Source organism: Poromitra crassiceps (assembly GCF_964638095.1).
Source record: "Poromitra crassiceps genome assembly, chromosome: 26".
NCBI lineage: Eukaryota > Metazoa > Chordata > Actinopteri > Beryciformes > Melamphaidae > Poromitra > Poromitra crassiceps.
In genome coordinates this window covers 10874606-10896315 of record NC_139640.1, presented here as the reverse complement: position 1 = coordinate 10896315, position 21710 = coordinate 10874606, and the positions used below count along the sequence as shown (strand labels likewise).

The 21710-nt window shown below is 42.1% G+C and overlaps 2 protein-coding genes across 2 annotated transcripts; one reads left to right on the top strand and one right to left on the bottom strand.

Annotated features, from left to right (window-relative positions):
• Window positions 1-8758, top strand: lim2.5 (lens intrinsic membrane protein 2.5; the record flags this gene model as incomplete). Its single annotated transcript, XM_083661339.1, has 4 exons — window positions 1-175; window positions 7097-7246; window positions 7876-8010; window positions 8697-8758. The coding sequence occupies 4 exons, from the start codon at window positions 1-3 to the stop codon at window positions 8756-8758; spliced, it is 522 nt and encodes a 173-aa protein (XP_083517465.1).
• Window positions 8759-11209: 2451 nt separating this feature from the next.
• Window positions 11210-12121, bottom strand: LOC310798944 (free fatty acid receptor 2-like; the record flags this gene model as incomplete). Its single annotated transcript, XM_083661499.1, has 1 exon — window positions 11210-12121. One exon carries the CDS (start codon window positions 12119-12121, stop codon window positions 11210-11212), a length of 912 nt encoding a protein of 303 aa, XP_083517625.1.
• Between the last annotated feature and the right edge of the window lie 9589 nt (window positions 12122-21710).

Below are 21710 nucleotides of genomic sequence, written 5' to 3'. Positions count from 1 at the left end.
ATGTACAGCTTCATGGGAGGGGGCCTGTTCTGTGCCATCGTGGGGAACATCCTGCTGGTGGTGTCCACAGCAACAGACTACTGGATGCAGTACCGTCTGTCTGGCAGCTTCGCCCACCAGGGCCTGTGGAGGTACTGCATGTCCGGAAAGTGCTACATGCAGACGGACAGCATCGGTGAGTGGTCTGACCAAGACTCCAAGACAGTCATGTCTTCACGCACAAGTCTCGAGTCAAAAGTCAAAGTGTAAATGTAGAACGTCAAAGTCAAGTCAGAACAAATCAAGATTCCAGTATCAATTTATAATCTTGACAGAAAACAAAATATCTAGGACTTTTCAATGAAATATGGTTTTAATAGGATAAAAACTTAAGTAAGTGCATCAAGTAAGTGCAATAATCCATTGAAACTTGAATAAATCCAATCGTTCCATACAAATTCAGAAAACAGACGTGATTACTTTCAATCGTTAAAAGTACATTTACATTTAGTTCGTGTCATCGCTGATGTCACAATGGCTGCTGTGGTGATGGTATCGCGGTGTCTGTGACATAAGTAGTGGATATGTGATCAATCAGTGTGGGTATGGCGTCATCAGTCACCACCGCCCACCACACCCCAGTGATGGGGCCACTGGACAACTGCTGAGCATGACATCATTGGTGGGTATGGCATCATCGGGCACCACTGGCCACAACTTGATTGCGTTCATGTGGGTTGTTGCCCTTCATGTGCAGCTCCCCCACCGCCCTATTAGTAAGATAAGGAAAAAATATAAGCAAGGAATAAAATATATTATAAGTCATTTGTAAAACATTAGCTGATGCTGGTAAAATTCACACTTAGACCTATAAGTTGTAATAGCATTAACTGATTCACATGTTTGTTACTATGTTGTAAATAAGAAATAAACTAGTTGCAGTGCCTAATGTAAGGTAGCAACTTTGCAGTCCATTATGGAGTAATAAGACATATGTTAGTAACAGGGTGGCCTAGAATTGAGAGAAACAAGGACAGCAATGACAATTTATTGTCCAGTTTTTTATATACAAATTCCAGCATGACAACATGGCATTCAACAATGACATGTTTAAAAAACACTGTTTAAAAAACAAAAGTTTTGCTTTTAAGTTTTGGGCCGAGTGAAATCTATGGTCTCTCGTGATTCCAATTCCCAATTCAAAATCGCTTGGTTTGACCAAGTCAAACTACTTTTATAAGCATTTTACGAAATGCAGATGGAAAAAATAATGGCTGATGAAATCTCTTTGTGCGTACGTTGATATGTCCTTGTTATTAGTGTGAAATGCGTACATTTTATTCTGGTGATTGGGTTGCTTTATAATGGGGGAGATGTACAGTACCCATCCCGTTAACGTCACAGGGTTTTTACAGGGTCCGTTGTCCAGAAATAATTGGTTTTACCAGACACATTTCAATAACAGTTACAAAGACACAACGAACCACTGGATGAGATTGTTGAAACACACATTTCAAAAGTCACTATTGCAAAAATCATTCTGTCTCTCTGGGTCTCTCCATCCTCCAGACCCTGCACTGGGCGTAACGTTAGCCGCATTCAGGCAGCCTGCAGTGGCTGACCCTCGCGCTGGGAGACGGAGAGATTCCTGGATATATTGATGCAATTCCTTTTCTGAAATGCTAAACAACAGCAGTAGCGAGCACACTTCAAAATTGAAGTCAGTCAAGGTGCAGGGCCAAGGTAGAAACGTACAAAATGTATTTTAATACTTCGCTTGTACAGCACAAGCTTGTGCTTGTGCTGTACAAGCTAAATATTAAAATAACCTAAAGGACTTTTTTGAGTGCTGGCCTTTTGTTCTTTTTTCTGAAATGCTGTCACAAACTAATTCCACACATCCACAGTCGTTTGTATCTACATTAAAGTCAGATATTCACATTTGTTTGTAACTGGGTTTGGGCCGAAGGCACATTTGAACTTTTAAACGCCCTGCTTGCAGCTTCTCTCTATCTGATCGTCTGATCTCAGTGGTTTGCGAATGAGCTGCCGCCTCCGCCGCACTGCTCTCTACAGAGCAACAGAACAGGGAACACACACACACACACACACACTCAGTCACTCACTCACACACACACACACACACACACACACACACACACACACACACACACACACACATACACACACACACACATACAACCGAAAAGATGATCTCCTGGTGGAGATAATAATAGTGAGGTCTCTAGACCATATTTCAAGCAGAAGGCCATTCGTGCATAATCTAATCCGATCACCCCTGACGTCAGTCAAGTTCTAGTATGACGTGGTCAGTCAAAGTCTTAGTATGACGTCCGTAATGACGTCAGATATGACGTCAGTTAATCCTCATATATATAGCAAGGGTTCTACATCACCTCTCTCTCTCTGGCCGATCATAACAGCAGCTAGCTTCACGGCAGTCCATCTCCCCTGAAGCCGTCCTCCGAAGCGTTGTTTTGCGGCTGTTTTGCACCACATCTGCAGACCGAATCAGCACCCCCAAGTCCTCTTTACCCGTGGATAATCCCTGCGGATCTCTCAACGCTCCCCACCCCACTCCTGGCATGTCGGATCCCGAGCCAGAGCAGTCCATGGACAGTGACGACAGCTTAAACAACGATACCCTGTTCCGGATCAGCCACGGAGCGTATTTGCCCTCCGAGACGCCTGACGACACCGGCGAAGCGGCCGTGCCACAGGCCGCCGACGTACGCCACGACGAGAAGGCACGGGGCGCGCCACTGCGACGGGCCGCGCCACAGCTCAGCAGCCGATCCTGTCCCGGGTGTTCAGCTGCGTCCGCACCCAGGCTTCTCCAAGCAGGCATCACAGGCCATTCCATTCCACGTCGCTTGTGGTCAGTTGCACGGCAGGCGCGGATCCCTCTCACCGGGCAGTTAAGTCTTTACTTTAACCGTAAATAAACGGGAGGTTGCGTGAGTAAAAGATGTCACGTCGCTGCCTGATGATGGTGACGTTATCACCGCACATTGTATATTTCATCCATAATTCTGTCAGCATGTTGTTGAGATCATCAAAAAAAAAAAAAAAAAACTTGGCTCATGGAGCACGTCTGGGCATCAGTTTGAGTGTCATAACCTTAAGACCGAAGTCAGACGGCCCAGGGGATGTTGACAGATCATCATAATTTTTCTTAACAGCAAAGCTTGAAACGTTTGCATTGAGGCCGTGTTGTTTATCACCACTCTGACAGTAACAGCGTCGTCGTTTACATTCACGCTGGCTGTCTCATTTCACGTTTTTCCGCGTCAAGCTACCCAGTCCTAACTCACCACTTCCTGTTAACGAATTTCAAGGTAAAACGCCTTTGGCATTCCTGTTGAACATAAATAATACCAAAAGCTAAAACAGTTAATACAGTGACATGCTAGTCATGTAACAAGAGGCTGCGAAACCCACCGCTATATAACCATATAACCAACCATATCACTGCGAGTTGCAAACTAGCAGTATATGGTGCATTTGCAAGGGGGTGAAACTATTTTATTTGTTTGTTAACCGGTTTCTTTATATCTCATGCATTAAGCATTTCATTTCAGCTCTAGGGTTGTGCCAGAATGAACAGTTTGCCCCATGGATCTCTTGGTCTGCCCAGAGCGTCCGAGATGATATGGCACTCCCGCATCAGTGCTGCAGGCCGGGTCCCGTCAATCACCGTGAATCTGCCCAGACTTCCCCATGGTCTGGCCTCAGCTGCGCCAGCAAGGCTATGAGCAGTCCGTAGCAAACAGGTGTTTGTTGGGAAAAAAGATGGTCGCTATCTGATGACACTCATCACCGGCCGTCACCGTATCTTTTTCATGCAATAGCTACTAATAATGCTTGCATTCCCATGAATTATTGGCATGTAATCTTGAAATAATTTGTCCTTGAAAGGGTTAAAAAAAAAAAAAAAAGTGTTGAAGCTATTATTATAAGAATCTCGCATCGGGTGAATCATGTCTGCCTCTCCACCTAGCGATCCTGTCCATGTGTCATATTTATTTTCAGCTCATCAATCTCATCATGTGATGACTGCTCCGGATTCGGATTCTGGACTCCTCATCGCACAATTCGGTTCACCAGACAAACCATTAAGTAATCAAAGTCCAGCGCCAAGTCAAGTCATTAAGTCACCCAGGCCACAACCCCTAAGTCATCCAAGTCCAGCGCCAAGTCAGGAAGTCACTAAGTCACCGAGGCCAAGCTGGGAACCCCTAGGCCACTAAGTCACCAACCCCTAAGCCATCCCCTAAGCCACCAAGTCACCAACCCCCAAGTCATCCCCGTAGCCACTAAGTCACCAACCCCTAAGTCATCCCCTAAGCCACTAAGTCACCAACCCTAAGTCATCCAAGTCCAGCGCCAAGTCGGGAAGTCACTAAGTCACCGAGGCCAAGTTGGGAACCCCTAAGCCACTAAGTCACCAACCCCTAAGTCATCCCCTAAGCCACTAAGTCACCAACCCCTAAGTCATCCCCTAAGCCACTAAGTCACCAACCCCTAAGCCACTAAGTCACCAACCCCTAAGTCATCCCCTAAGCCACTAAGTCACCAACCCCTAAGTCATCCCCTAAGTCACTAAGTCACCAACCCCTAAGTCATCCCCTAAGTCACTAAGTCACCAACCCCTAAGTCACTAAGTCAATGATCGAAGGCCCGACCGAGTTGGGAGCGCCAGCCGCAAATAGCTGTAAGTCGCTAAAAGGTCGAAGGCCAGAAAAGTACAATCAACTACCGGTGCCCGTAGATCTCAATTAACCTCCGGTAATCAGATCTTCCTTTTGGGGGATCTCCTAGCCTATGCAGATGCCCTCCTCTTGCCTCAAGAGCAGCGCCACTGGCTAATGGAGTCATGCGCCAAAGTATTTGCCATGCATGCCGATTGCTAAATAAAGTTCATTAAATGTATAAAATAAGGTCTGTGGTTAACAAAAGTTTATGGGAAGGCAAATTTGGGTTCAGCAGGATAATCTTCACAAACGTTAATAACTTTTATGACTTTTGGAACGTAAATGCATTTTTTAAACGCGATTTTTATGAAATGCTTCAAAAGGCACAAAAGTGATAAACGTTTGTGAAGATTATCCTGCTGAACCCAAATTCACATTCTCATAAACTTTTGTTAACCCCAGACCTTATTTGACGCATTTAAAGTTAAATCCCGATTCTAAAACCATAAACTTGTCCACTGACAAACCAAAATGGCGGCGATTTCTGGAACCTCTTGCATGGCACCGTAACCCCGGCGTTACGTTTCTGATTTTTTGCTGTTCATCTGTCATTTATGTGATTAATTAGGTAGTTAATCCTGAACAATGCTATTCATACCAAATTAACCGGCTGAATATTGCGCATCGAACCATGTCTTCCTTTTTCAGATCAGATCAACACAGCAGAAGTTATAGCTGTCTTTGTACAAAGACAAAGACAACATTTCAGATTATTTGGCTTTTTCAAATGGCTTTTTGGAAATCCGCCTAGGTATCTCCCTACAAAAACCAGTGCCAAATACTCATGTTTTGGTATTTTTTCATCTTCTTTGAGTTGGGATGTGGTAAGGCCTGTGGCTATGTCTCCATTGGGTTTCTAGCCATAAATACAACAACCACAGGTTCTGTTTACACTCTAAAAGTGTTTTTTATTCTAGGCGAGAATCAACCACTGTGTTTGAGCTGGTGTTACTCAGGGTCAGTAACACAGAGTAATTCTGACACTTGGAACAGAAACTCCAAAGTCTTACCTTTCAGAAAAGGTCAGGCAGTTGTCTGTAACCCTAGCGGTTCAGCCACAGTAAGCATTTTAGTTTGGGTATGTCGTTTTCACCATTTTCTTCAGAAATAGGTGGCTTTAGAAGAGGCCTACAAAAATACGTCATCCCTGCACTAGGCCTACTCTATTGTCCATCTGGTCTGGTCGTCTGGAAATGTACAACATACCCGTAAACTGTGGCAAGATGTAGATTCGTGTTTCATAACATCATGTAATTTTGAACTTCTCTTTGAAAATTTATTTTTTGGTTTTGTAAAGAACACAGTGATTGCAAATGAATATTTTATAATCAATTTCATTATTTTTTCTTGCAAAGTTTCACATTCATCATCATCAGTCAGTATATAAATGGGAGCTAGGGCTCTGTCTGTCTGTTTGTTTCTCTGTTTCTCTGTCCCACTGTGAGGTCATAAATCCCATTGTGACATCATCAGTGATGTCATAAATCCCAGTGATGTCATAAATCCCACTGTGACATCATCAGTGATGTCATAAATCCCACTGATGGAATCCCACTGTGACAGTGATGTCATAAATCCCACTGTGACATCATCAGTGATGTCATAAATCTGACATCATCAGTGATGCTGGTCTCATTAGCCACACACACAGCGGCCGAGCTACGAATGCGAGCTGCAGGACCAAAAGTGCAAAAGTGAAACCTCACTTCATTGTTTTCAAGAAAGAAATAGAATTATGTCCGAACTATATCTTCAGCGAAAAACAAAAAAGCTGTTAAAATTGTCATCTGTGCTCCCAATTCAATGTTTTTGTTTAAGTTATTTTCTATCTATTTGTATTATGTTTATGTATGTCGACCCTAGGCAGCAAGCAGATGGAGGTCAATAGAGGCACTTCCAGTTCTGTCTCTATAATAAGGATATGAGCGGGTGTGTGGCACAAAATAAGCTTTTCACAGGACGTACATGCACGGTTGACACATGCCATATCGGCCTCTGTTCCAGGCCGTTGGCTGGCGTGTTCTAGCTCATTACTGCATCAATATGAGACATTTCTGTTCTGGGTGACTTGTTTAACATAAACCAAGCTGGGGGGAAACTAAGGTCCAGGTGAAAAAAAAAACTTTAACTCTGAAAGGGTCATTTTAGCAGCCAGAAAGAAGCATGGATGCTGCCTTCAAAGACAGCCAAACAGTACATTTTACGGCTTCTATACATTCCGTGAACCTTTGAATGCAGAACTTATGGAATGGAGTACTTATAAATGGTTTAAGTATTATTTTCCACCACTCTTTATTATATAACTTCACATGTTCTCTGCTTCTTGTTCTCTTTCTTCCCAGCCTACTGGAATGCCACCCGTGCTTTCATGATCCTCTCTGCCATGTCATGCTTTGCTGGCATCATCGCAGGAATCCTCTCCTTCGCCCACTTCTCTGCCTTTGAGAGGTTCAACCGCTCATTTGCTGCTGGGATCATGTTCTTTGTCTCAAGTGAGTCCAGTAACCAGACAGTAAAGCCATACATATATGATTGTAGAAAAGGCCCTCTCATACCGACTGATGAGACCATACACATTGGAACACCCACGGGCCGGATGCGAACCCGCGACCTAACGAGCTGATGTCATGGACTGGACCACCGTCATCGGTGCCACCCAACTGTGAGGTCATCGATGATGTCACTGCAAGTGTGAGGTCATCGATGATGTCACTGCAACTATGAGGTCATCGATGATGTCATAAGTGCCGTTGTGATGTCATCGGTGATGTCATACATGACAAGATATAAGTAAGCAATGCTCCAGGTTCTCTCTCGTTTCTCTGTTGTTCGACTGCCACGTACTTGATCTGCTTGCTGCCTTACAACCAGCCATAATAATCCAGCACATAATAAGCGGAAGCTACAACTTCCCTACAATTATATTAATTTTGTTGTCCCTACGTGTTGACGGCATTTCTGGTAGGCTATTTACATATTATGTAAATATTAAAAGAATTCAGCCAGACCTGCCATATAAACTTTTTGATAGCTGTGTTTGCACAGGGTGACTGGTGACTGAACCCACTTTCAATTTGATATTTAGTGGAGTTAATTTTAATATGTGCTCTCTCTCTGTCAGCTCTCTTTGTTCTGCTTGCAATGGCCATTTACACTGGAGTGACGGTGAACTTCTTGGGAAAGCGCTTTGGCGACTGGCGCTTCTCTTGGTCGTACATACTAGGCTGGGTGGCACTACTCATGACCTTCTTTGCAGGTATGTCAGATATCAGGAACCACTGTCGAGTGATGTACCCATGCAACCAGCGTCATTTACTGTCCTGAGTTCCACTGAACATGTATCGGAGGAATCATGTGCTAGTCTACAACTCTCCCCAGATCAGCAGAGGGTGTGGAACAACGACTGGGACAGCAGGGAGAATTGGCCAAGTACAATTGTGGAGAAAAACGGGAATGAAATACACACAAAAAAGTGATAATTTGTTTTATAGAACTATAACAGTAAGACAAAGTGAGCCAGACTGAGACTGCCACTGAATATTTGAAAATATTTACATACGTTACCACAGTCTATGCTTTGGAAATGAGTCACTGATACACCCCGCTGTCACCTGACATTTTTGAAATTTAATTTCTTTTAATTGATATAGTTCAGAGTTTCATGAGCTTTATGATCTGTCTGTGTGGAAAAGGCCTTAAAGGAACGGTCCGCGGATTTTCAATGCTGATTTAGTTTGAACATAATCTCATCTCATACATATCCGAAAACTATAAACTGTTTTGTAGACCAGTGATGTCATTCATGCACAAGTGACATCATTGGTCCTCAACTTAACTCAAATCAACTCTTATGTGCAAAATAATTCAGCATTGTTTTTCGGTGGAGTGTCCCTTTAAGCACCATCATTTTGCAGTTAACTCATGTTTTGTTTTGCATCGCAGGTATATTCTACATGTGTGCCTACAGAATGCATGAGTGCAGAAGAGTGGCTGGCCCACGCTAAAGTAAAGAGGAAACAACAAGAGTGCAGATCGGGGTGCATTTGCTCCAGCAATTCCACAGCAGTGAGGGAAATCACATCCTCAACAAGATATCAATTTCCATGCAAAACTAAACTAATGAATGAAAACAGATGGAAAATGGCTAACTGTAAAGTAATAAAATGTTCGGATTTTGCCTCTGCACTTTTCTTTTCTTGTGATATTGTCATAAAATGCTGTAGAACTGTAGGTGGATTGGGGTGGAAAACAGCTTATGCCTTTAGCACAATTAGATCACCCTTAAGATATTTGATTAGCTAGCCATCACAACCTAGAAGAGAGTAGTTCTTGTAAAACAAAAAGTGTTAAATCTGCATGCACCAATGATACAACAGTCTGTTAAAATGGTCTATATGTCGTATTACATAATGTTGGATATCATTTTCACAATATACAATGAAAATTAATTTAAGCTTTGGATATGTAGTACCTATAGGCTATAATTGTTACATGGGGGTCGAGTGTATTCATTCGCAGACACACTTGGTAAACTGGAATATATCTCACCGATGATGTCATAATGTAAAGTGATGTCATGTTCTGGAACTATAAGAGTGAGTTCTGCCAATCTTCCAGGTTTGATCGTAAACTCAGTTTAAGGTCTACTCCTGCAACAGCCTACAGTCTTTGTTCTAGCCCGCAGGTTTGTCTGTTGCTAGTTCCAGTTTACCAAGTGTCAAGTGTGTCAGTCCTGCCAGGTGTCTGAGCATGGACTAGTCTCCCGCCAACAGTACGATCTGGCCTGGCCAAGGCCGTCAAGTGTCTGCGAATGAATTCACTCGACCCCCGCGTAACAATAATGAAAGCTACAAGTCATTCATTCACCTTAAAGCAGCTACGAGCAAGATTTTCGAATGTTGTCAGTCTAAATGTAATATCGATGCCTCACATCTGACCTCTAATAGTAGGGGAGAGCCGGTATGAACGGGGCAAAGGGGCAGTTGCAGCACGGACCTTTTATCGCGTTACGCTTGTAGTGCGGAATTTCCGGTGACGTCATAACAAATCCCCAACAAATGACAAACATTTGTGACAATGACAACAAATGTTGGGATGTCCCAACAAAAAAAACGTCGTGAAAAAAGTTTTCATTTCTGACCAGTTTTACCGGAGATATAGCCAAAAAGATGTTTCTTCACTTGGTAAGTAAAAAATACAAAATGGGAGTTTTTTCCGTTTGTACGGCTATGTTTATTTGTTGGCGATTGTAAATATATATCATCTCGTAGACCTATCTGTAGGCTAACTATCAGTGAAGGTTTCATTTCAAATGCAGTCTTCTCCTTTGTGCTACGTAGCAAAACATTGAGGGAGACGGTCGAGGGGCGAACGGGGCATGGTGGTTGTTTGTCGTTCTGTTAGTAAAGATTTATTTATTTTGCTGTGGTTTGCTGGAAATGTCCAGGGTTAGAGTGATAGGATAATGAACCAACTTACCTCGAGTGATGACACGCATGATTTGGAGGTGGATAGGACGTGATGTGCAACCTACGTGATTATGCTCACAATAGTTTGAAGCATTGGACTAATTTCTGACATTTTCTGCATTTATGATAAATTGATTTGACACTAAGCATGGTCATTTTGCTCGGAGAACTCAACTGAAGCATCAATGAGCGTTAGATGCAAGAAAAATGATGTATGTACTCGGTTTAGGGACGATTTAACAAACCACCCCGTTCGCCCTTCACGTCTGCCCCGTACGCCCCACCCGACACGGCTGTGAGGAGATCCGCGCAAGATCAGTTTACTTCCTGATTGCGCCCGACTCGTTTCACCAAAATAGAAAAACACGGTTGCTATTGGGAGAGGACAAGTGTATCTTGTTCACAATGAAGTCTGGTTACTGAAGTCTGGTTCCTCTCTGTGCAGAGAGGAAAATAGAAAAAAATGCCACGTTCGTCCCGGCTCTCCCCTAGACGAGACCAACGCAGAGTAGTCTCGCTTGAACGCCGAGTGAATCGGTCAGTGTTGTCTTGATGATTAGTCTGTCTGCGGCCGGGCAGATCAGGAAGTGATTAGGAAGGTTTGCGGCAGCCACTTCGGCCATAAACCCAAAATAACAAAATTACTTCCAAACAAACTTAGAATATAACGAGAGATGTTGGCGAGAGTAGCAAGCCCCTGCATGTAGCGAGCATGGCGTTCTCCTTGTTTATGGTATGTTGCTAGGCAGAGCGAAATGGTTGAAGGCAGGCAGCTGCCGTAAACCGTTTCGTTTCACTTCCTGGTCTATCCGGCCCGCCGGAAGACAGACACAGACTCTATAATCATCAAGAGAGCAATCTCCGATTCACACGGCTTTGGTCTCAGCTACTATTGATGTGATGCATCAATATTACATTTAGACTGTTTAATAACAATCGAAAATCTTGCTCGTAGCTGCTTTAAATGTAGTCATCCTGGAGTGTATCCTACCCTTGGATACTGCTGTTTGTGCCATGTAATGTCAGTGCGTGCAATCCAAGCATCTTGAAAATTGACTTTTTACTAGTCATGCGGAAGGCGGAGGAGGAGAAGTAGAAAATGATAGGGTCAATGCAGGTATTGAGGGTGCAGAGCAGCAAGGTGTAGTACCTCCACTGCGGGCTGGCACCCTGCAGGTAGCCCAGCAAGTGAGAGATGTTTTGCGGTAGCATACAACACAGGAACATTGCTAGAGTCCCCAAAGCCATGCCGATGGCCTTCCGCTTCTGCATCTGAGTTATCCCGGGACGGATGTAGAGGATGGAGATGCAGCGCAGATAGCAGAAAATGCAAACTAAAAGAGGTATGAGACAGAGTACTATGAACATCTCCAGACGCACCGGGAGGAGGATCTCCAACTGCTCTTGTGTAAAGTTCTCATAGCACACAGTGGTGTTGGAGATGGAAGGGTGGTGCTGGATGATGAAAACAATGCTGCAATGCGCTGCAGAGGTCAGCCAGATGACAACACTGGCCACTATGGGGTATACAGGCCTGTGCAGCAGATGGTACGTGACGGGGAAAGCTACCGCTATATAACGCACCACGCTAACTGCCATCAGTAGCAAGCAGCTGGTGTAGATGGTAGAGAAGAAGACGAAGGACATGATGCAGCACAGGATGTCGGACAGGTCCCAGAGCATGTGAGATGCAGCCTCGTGCATCTTTAAGGGAAGGAAGAGCAAGAAGAGAAGGTCTGAAATGGTCAGGTTGAGCAGCAGGATGCCTGTGGGACCCGGCTTGGTGTGGATCTTGACGCTGAAGGCGTAGAGTGCCAGGATGTTGGCAGGTAGGCCGATCAGGAAGGTCACAATGTAGACTGAAAGAATTGCCTCACAATTCACCACAGCTGTGTCCATCACTAAACCAAAGGAAGGAACAGTGAGATTGACATGCAGAGACACATTTATGCTCAAAAATGGGAAAGGAACCTTGTGTTGTGGGGTGGCATGTTCAGAGTTAAAAAATATCCCCTTTTTCCTGTTCGGGGGGCTTAATTGTTGATAATCTTTCTAATATCCTAAATGGCCATCATCAGAGACAGTTGGTAGCCAATCTAGGCACCCAGACTCATCAGTCTGACGACTAAGAAGACTGGGACAGATGCCTGATATTTCTAGGTTTCCGGTGTCTCCACTTCCACACGCCGCGGTCATTGTTTAAAATCCGATTGATGAGAGAGTTGGATTTGATCGATTGTATGTGTTTATGTCCAGACGGCATTTTAGATAATCTCTACGTGTATAAACAGATAACTGCATATGAGATGTCGTCGGACTGTAAACGACAGAAGCGGAGGTATTGGCGCAGATGTCTGCTCTACATTGGAAACCCCAAAATATCAGCCATCTGTCCCAGAGTCTTATAGTCAGCAGACTAATAGACTCAGGGTGCCCAGATTGGTTGGTAGCTACATAAGGTACCAAATAGTTGACAAACACTGAAGTTGAATGGACATTTCCATTTTTGATGGCAATGGGACTTTGTTTAATTTTATTTGAGAATAGTCCATGGTTCCTCCAGGTGAAGTCTGTTGTACAGTATATGTGATTTGGTCATCGCTGTACAAATCAGCAACATTTAACTGCCACAGTACTGACACAAAATGAACAGGGGTCATAGGGTCATATTATGAAACATGTTTATATTCACAGCCGAATCATCTTAACCAAATTAAATAATCATCGATGGCTTAGTTTTTTAGCTACCGTAAATTCCGGACTATAAGGCGCACCGGTGTAGAAGCCGCACCTGCAAAGTTGACTGTTTTTTACATATATAAGCCGCACCGGACTATAAGCCGCGGGTGTTTTAATGGTATTTTTTTTTTTTTTTTATTGTGTTTTAATGTTTAATTACCATATGTAAGGGTTCATGCACAGAGGGGATTGTCGGGAAAGAGATGGCTGTTTGAGGAAGCTCCCATTTATTAACATTTCAACAAAACAACATAACACAACACCACCTGTGTTGTTTTTTACAGTGCACACAGTGTCCGCGGTGTGGTGAAAAGAGGGCAAGAGAGGAAATTAAAACAGAAGTGGATTTATAGTTAGAAAGAGTGCTAAAAAAGAGAGATTTTTTTTTTTTTTTTTTGGAAAAAATCCATAGATAAGCCGCAGGGGCCAAAAAAGGCCAAAAAATGGGAAAAAAGGTGCGGCTTATAGTCTGGAATTTACGGTAAATAAAATCATAATTTGCCTGTATAGTATATACCAATGGTAAATTAATACATACAGCAGCTGTGGTCCCTATATCTTATAAATAATTTAATGTCAGCAGTGGTTCAATTGTGCTGCTTTCATGACTCAGACTAGAGAAGAAAACCATATACTGCAGTCCTGAGCCACACTACTCTCAAGCAAAAATAACATGGCATGGTGGAAAAAGAAAAGTAAACAAACAGAAATCATCATTTAAACAAACAACATTCATCCCAGTTGTAGAATTTAGCAAAATAATAAAAAGAATAGCAGTTCTGTCCATTTTTAATATGTGTAAGATAAGCATTAATTACTTACCTGGCAGTAGATCATCAGAATTGAAATATCTAGGTTTAACAGAACTGAAGCTGCACGCTGTCTGTGTGCCTTGCTGTGCCTTTGATCAGTCAGTTGATAGTTAGTTTATAACTTTTCAGTAGGAGCTGTAAATGTGAGACTGCACCTGAACATTTGGTTAATATTAACTAAAATGCAAAACTAGCTCATGCTACATCTGATACTGCTCATGTTCCTCATTAATAAAGGATCCTCCCACTGGATATCTCTAAGTAATTTTTCCACATGTAGTTTCTGACATCCTTCTGAGTTCATTTTCAGTTAAAATAAAGGTAGATGTTTAGCAAAAGGTGTAGATTTAACAACTTCATGGATAGAAAACCACTACACATCTGTCTGCATATAGGCACTATCCATATTTTCATTCAGATTCAAAAATCATGCCAATGAATGTTACATGCAAGTTTGTATATTTCTTTTTTTTATGATCAATTGTTTTTATTTTTATATATCATTATATAATAAAACAAGGACAGTCAGAACACTTCTGATAATATAGAAACATAGACATTACACCTGCCATGAAATACACCGTACATTACTTCTTCAACTATAGGTGAAGGTGTGCAATATTCAAGATACAGTAAATATGGTCACCACAGTATCAAAAATAAGAATAAAACAAAATTATTAGTGAAGGCAAGATTAAACGGAAAGAATAGCCCATGTTAAAATAAAAAGATAAATAAAATATTTCTGTTCTGATTGACCCCACCCACCCCCACACCGCCCACCCACCCCACATCAACCCCAGAAGGACCCCATATCAGCGACTAAACAAGGGATTTGATCTTTGTCAATGCAGCATCCCAGAAGTCTATGTTTGGAATCTTTGCATCGTTCATTCTTCCAATGGATCCTTCAATAGACACAATCCAGAAATGAGAGCAACCATTCCCGCTTAGATAAAATATGGGGAGGTTTCCATCTACAGACAATCATTTTCTTTGCTGCTGTAAGGCCTGCTAGCCACAGCCGCTTCTGTGATACAGAAAGATCTAAATCAGAGCTATCATTAAGGAGCAGCACTTGTGGAAGCATAGGAATAAAATTACCAACAATGGTAGAAAGTATTTCACAAACAATTTTCCAGAAATCCATTACTTTTGGACATTCCCATATCATATGGATATATGTCCCTGGATTACCATAAGGACAAAATGAGCAATTGGGAGACTGAAGTATTTTCATTTGGTAGAGTTTCCTCGGAGAATAATATAATCTATGTATAAATTTATAGTGGATGAATTGGTGATCGAGATTCCTTGATGAAAATATATAATATAATAATTAACTAATATGAACTAAAATGCAAAACTAGCTCATGCTACATCTGATACTGCTCATGTTCCTCATTAATAAAGGATCCTCCCACTGGATCTCTCTCTCTTTATCAAACTCTCAATTAAGTTTTGATAAAGCCATGAGCTTGCATTACTCAAAGTTATGAGCTCAGCTCACAGAACAAGTCATTGCAAAACACAAAACACAAAAGTATTTTTTCCACATAGTCATGTAGTTTCTGACATCCTTCCAAGTTCATTTTCAGTTCAAATAAAGGTAGATGTTTAGCAAAAGGTGTAGATTTAACAACTTCACGGATAGAAAACAACTACACATCTGTCTGCATATAGGCACTATCCATATTTTAATTCAGATTAAAAAATCATGCCAATGAATGTTACATGCAAGTTTGAATATTTCTATACACTGAAGTCAAAGAGCAAGTGAAAATGAAACTGTACATTACATAATTGATGCAGCAATCCATTTGCTTTAAGCCATTACATACATGGTGGTGACTAAGACTTGAATGACCATGCAGCTTCAGAGCAGCAGACGATGTCCTCTGCGACATCAGCAGTTTAAATAGATGTCATCCATGCTACTTTGCATACCCTACAGGCAATCAAAGGTATAGTTTAAATACTTCTAAATGCTTGAGCAACAAAAGCAAATACACTTAATGTAATTCATTCTGTGTGTATTTAATTCATTCTGTGTGTGTGTGTGTGTGTGTGTGTGTGTGTGTGTGTGTGTGTGTGTAACCATAACCCTCACACAGATGGTACAGAGAACAACCACTGACTGCGAATCAAGTTTTTCCACTTTCAGTCTGAGTATGATTTAATACTGTCCTAATTTTTAAGATCCTTTTTTAATATTATTATTATTATTATTATTATTATTATTATTATTATTATTATTATTATTATTATTATTACTACCTTTATTATTATTATTATTATTATTATTATTATTATTATTATTATTATTATTATTATTATTATTATTATTATTAATAGATAGATAGATAGATTGATTGATTACAGGACATTGCAGGGACATGGTATGCACTTTAACAAACTGAGCTTGCTAACAGGACCCTACTGTACCACCCTACTTGAACCATACATTTACTCCAATACTGTCAGTACCTGTGTTTGCTGCTGCATTTGGACCACTCTGCTGGGGATGGTTGGATGATTCTGGTACTGAAGAGTTGCGTCTGGTCCAGGTCTCCTCACCACAATATCAACTTCATACACTGAATTCTTTCTGTCCTCCTCATCCTCCATCAAGGCTCTGGTCTCAGACCTGCACGGTCTTTCTTCTGCACCTTCGTCTTCTTGTAATCTCATAGAGGAAGAGAGTGGAACATTTACAAAAATCCATAGATGACTTGGGTATTTATACTGCACATCATATTGCCCAGATACTTGAATTTAACGTCACATTCAAACTTCTTTATGATGCATTTCCTTCACAGGATATTGGGGCGAGGGATAACGCAGAGAGGGATCATTCCAAAAGTGTGGACCAATTGGATATCAGTTAGGAAGAGAAAGGCAGTTTTATCTGAAGGGAGGACGGAGGACCGGGACTGTTCAAAAAATATGTGATGTTTTATTGGTTGGAATATTTATCCAACAAGGGAATCAAAGTTGATGACCAGACTGTCGGTATATTATTGTACATAGTCTTACTTGCTGAGCACGAAAATGACCTGCAGATCATGTTGAACATTGTTGCTCAATGGTGCTGGAAATGGAGACTTATGGTCAATCAAGACAAAACACAAATAGTACATTTTAGACGCACTTCAAGGGAGAGGGGTTCTTTTGTATTTACCGTAATTTTGTTTCAGTAGTACTATCATATGCGGATCACTATAAATATCTGGGCTTGACGCTGGAGACCTTTAAGGAGTCAATGTCCTAGCTCAATTAGCGGGCAGAGCACTATGTTCTGTATTGAACAAAGCTACTGTAAGCACTGTGGTTACCTGGGTTTTCATGCTTACACACAACTGTATAACTCATGCGTCTGTCCTGTGTCGGGTTATGCTTCTGGGGCCGGTTGCACCAACTGGTCTTAACTATGCCTGGTCGTAACTCCTACGTCAGTCTTAGTTAAGACCATGGACTTACGCCTGTTGCACCAACACGGCTTACGTCTGGTCTTAACTATGCTGGTGGTAGCAATGCGCGTCCATGTGAATTGCCAGGGAATGCACCCTGATTGGATGATGTTGCAAAAAATGTGCCTCGCGACCTGCTTGGAGCACTGTGCCACTACGCTCTCTCAGCCACTACTGTAAAACACCCTCCCTCCTCTCACCCTCCCTCGCTCCGGGGGAAAAATGGCGGCGATTGAGCCAGAAAGACAGTCTGAATGAAATTGAATGTAACGTTCCCAATTCTATGTATTACATTCTAAAAAATTAACGGCAACATTTTGGAAGGCTAAGCCACACAACTAGCTCGTTGTAATCTAACATCATGCTTCAAAAGATGGAGAACTGGCTGTGTTACGACGATGAGGGTAAGGACTCAAAACGGTCTCCGCTGATAAGACACGGAGATCTCTGTTACAGGCAGGCGCTACGCCTCCTCCTGACCAGGCGTAACTCTTACGCCTGGGCGTAGTGAAAAGAAGGCTTAAGCCGTCTTGGTGCAACCGGCGTAGCTGTTAGGTCGTAAAGTTACGACCAACTTAGCTTAAGACCAGTGTAAGACCAGTTGGTGCAACCGGCCCCTGGTGTTTGGGGTTTCCGTGAACACCCAAGCTGTAACACTGCATCACAGAGCCATCCACTATTTTATAGGAGTTCATAAACTCACGATCAGTTCTGGCCATTAGTGGTGATATGGGATGAGAATCCACAAGCATCAGACACAAAGGTCAAATGCTTTGACTTTGGAATAGACTGTTGAGAATGTCTGGTCAGAGACTCACTAAAAATATATTTAATTGGGACATCGCCGATAGACATCCCTGGGTAAATGAAGTGAAATCCCTATTTTATTCAAACAATTTGTCATTTATCTTTCATAACAGGTATAAACCAAAACTAAGGACCTATTGTCTCATAAAAGACAGTTACTGTGTAGAACCCTATGTGAAGTTTGATTTGAAGAGACAAAAAATATCTCTGTGTGCTCAGTTATGCTCTGGAACCCTTCCCTTAGCACTAGAAACTGGTAGGCTTAATGATACCCTGAAGAAGACTCTCTGTTTATTATGTGAATTACGTGAAATTCGTGAATTAGTATAATGTCCTCTAATGTTGACTTTTTTGAGTTGGACGATTATGAGAAACTTGAGTTGTGTTTTAAGAAGCACATTTTATTTGTCAGGCTTGGGAGCAAAGACAGAACTTTTTGTTTAGAAAATGATGTTTTGATCTATCAGGGGTGGGCAATCTTTTTTTTCAGAGGGCCATACTGACCTACATAAAGTAAGCGAAGGGCCACACATTGGACATCATACCTGCCAACGCTCCTGATTTTTGCAGGAGTCTCCCTATTTTTAACCCTCTCTCCCGCTGTGATTGGTCATTTCTCCTCTTAATCATTCGATATAATAGTGCAATAGCTGTAGCAGATGCAGATGTTTTTACACCCCGAAATGCGCTTTACGCTGAAGAGGCGTGCCACAGTGCCAGAATAGGCCAGAATGGGCGTTTCGGCCTTAAATACCAGCCTAAAGCGATCTTCCCAATGGGCGTTAATTTTGCCGTTAGCGCTTTTCAAAACCAGGCCTTATTCAGTGCGATGGGGCCAGTAACCTAGGTCTAGCTACTGCAAAAGTTAACTGTTCAAAATTCGATGTCTGGTTTTGTCACGAGTAGCCTACAGCTGAAGTCCCTCTCGCCATCAAGCAGACAGTGACGGAAGCATGTGGCTTTATGTGCGCCAAGGGGAAAATGACGGACTAAATTGGTGGGAAATGCGGGGCTACTGCGTGGGTAATTAAGCACGCAGTAGGCCTGCAGTGGAGATGCAGGAGAGATGCAGGAGAGAGAGAGCCCGAAAAGGGATAAGCATACATCCATAACAGCATGAAAGCTGAAAAACATTTATGGCAGTAACACATACATACCGTTCCCATTATTTGAGCCGCGGCAGCATTAATTGCACACTCTTTATAATGTCCTACATCTAATAACTGTTTGTTTGTTTGTTTGTTTTGGTCTCGGGCTGAGTGTATGTGAGCTGAGTGTATCTCGGTCCGCGTCTCAAGCGGGTTGGGTTGGGTCGGATTAGATTTTTTAGGACCGTTGAGAAAGGAGGACAGCACGTGGATCGGAGCTTGGAAGGGAAGAATGTGATTGGTTTACTGTAGATCACTAATGGCCACAGTTGTGAATAATTCAACACATAAAAAGGTGTGGTTAAATGGTTAGCGCCGTGCAATCTGGCTTTAGCGTCAAGGAAAAATTAGGGAATGCACGTGACCACGCCCACTAATAGCGCCGCGCCCAGCCATAAATGCAAATTTAAGGCCAGGGGGAGAATAGAGCCCTATGTGTCTTGTAAACCCATGGGGGTTGGGCACGTGAAGTGCATGAGACTTGAATAAATAAATCAAAAACTAGATTTTTCTTTCTTTCATGAATTGGTGTATGTATGGTCTGATTTTTCTCTTAAGTGGGACTTGAAGAATCCATTTCTCTACATTTGAGGGCTGTCATATGTTGGCATATGAATCTTCTGATGTATTTTGTGCTCTTAGGAGGGATGAAAATAATGATACTTACATGTCCTTTACTTTTTATACATCCAAATAAATAAATCTCCTCACTCCATACACCATGTGTTCAGATCGATTTTCTTTACCTTTGTGGACTCTCATAGCTCTGTTCTCCTTGGAAGCTGCCTGATACATTTTGCTGCCTAAAAAAACACATTTCATATGGAATCATTTTGAATTCAATAAAAAAACAAAAAACTACTTGTACAGAAAACTATACCGTTACAATACCTCAAGGATATATCCATGTTGACTCTTAGTTGTGATCTGGGCAATTTAAGAGGAGAATAAGATTAAGAAGCAACATGGTCAATGATGCTTGATGAGGAAAGACGTCTACCAACCTGTCGCTGAGATATCTTCTGTAAATGAAAACCACACATCCCAGCAGAACACTTCCACATGCCATTACAGCTATCATCCATGGGATAACTGTAGAGGGAACATCTGTAAAGACACACACACACACACACACACACACACACACACACACACACACACACACACACACACACACACACACACACACACACACACACACACACACACACACACACACACACACACACACACACACACATCTAGGCTGCTCTGTTTGGATTATGTCTGAAAATGAAATAAATAAATAAAAACATTGCTTACATGTGTTTGAGCTGCTGTGTACAAAGAGTGGTTTTGTGTCAGTGCCCAGCCAGTTTCTGGCTGTACACGACACGTTAACATGTCTGTGGGCGGGACCATTGATCTCCACAGATACAATGTTCTTCTTCTCTGTTGAGACAGAGGTGAAGGAGGATGGCTGCGTGTCGTTTCCGTCAATGGTCCAGTATATAGAGGCATGAGGAGAGGCTTCTGCCTGACACACACACCTCAGAGCCTCACCTGTCAGCTGGCAGGCAAAGGCAGACAGCATGACCGGGGCATCTAGTAGGACGACAATGTTGTGATATAAAATGTAATCCATACACTCAGCCAAACTTCCCACCAAAGTCTCTGACCTCAGGCTTACGGAAACCCTTTCAAAACCCATTGGATAATGTGGAAAAAATACAAAATGAAATCAAGCTTCAAAACATATTTCCTTAAATGTTGACATTTGGAACATACGGGTGTTTCATCTGACAGCAAAGATATGTTTATGTAACTCTTTTGGGCTTATATTCTATCCACCCCCCACCCCCCGCTGTGTCCTGTTACTTTATTTGCTGTTGCAATGATCCAATTCCTCCATGAGAATCAATACATTCTCATCTTGTCTTTTCGTAGCATTAGGGTTTCGAGAAAGTGGGCCTACTGTACTTCACTGTCGCGTGAGTATGAATAGTTTCAAATAGTGTGTTCCTGTACCGCTACTGTATCTACTGTATCTACTGTATCTACTGTATCTACTGTAGCTACTGTATCTACTGTAGCTACTGTATCTACTGTATCTACTGTATCTACTGTAGCTACTGTAGCTACTGTATCTACTGTACCGCTACTGTATCTACTGTATCTACTGTATCTACTGTAGCTACTGTATCTACTGTACCGCTACTGTATCTACTGTATCTACTGTATCTACTGTATCTACGGTGCATCTACTGTATCTGTACCTACTGTATCTACTGTATCTACTGTATCTACTGTACCGCTACTGTATCTACTGTATCTACTGTACCTACTGTATCTACTGTACCGCTACTGTATCTACTGTATCTACTGTAGCTACTGTATCTACTGTAGCTACTGTATCTACTGTATCTACTGTATCTACTGTAGCTACTGTATCTACTGTATCTACTGTATCTACGGTGTATCTACTGTATCTACTGTATCTACTGTAGCTACTGTATCTACTGTATCTACTGTA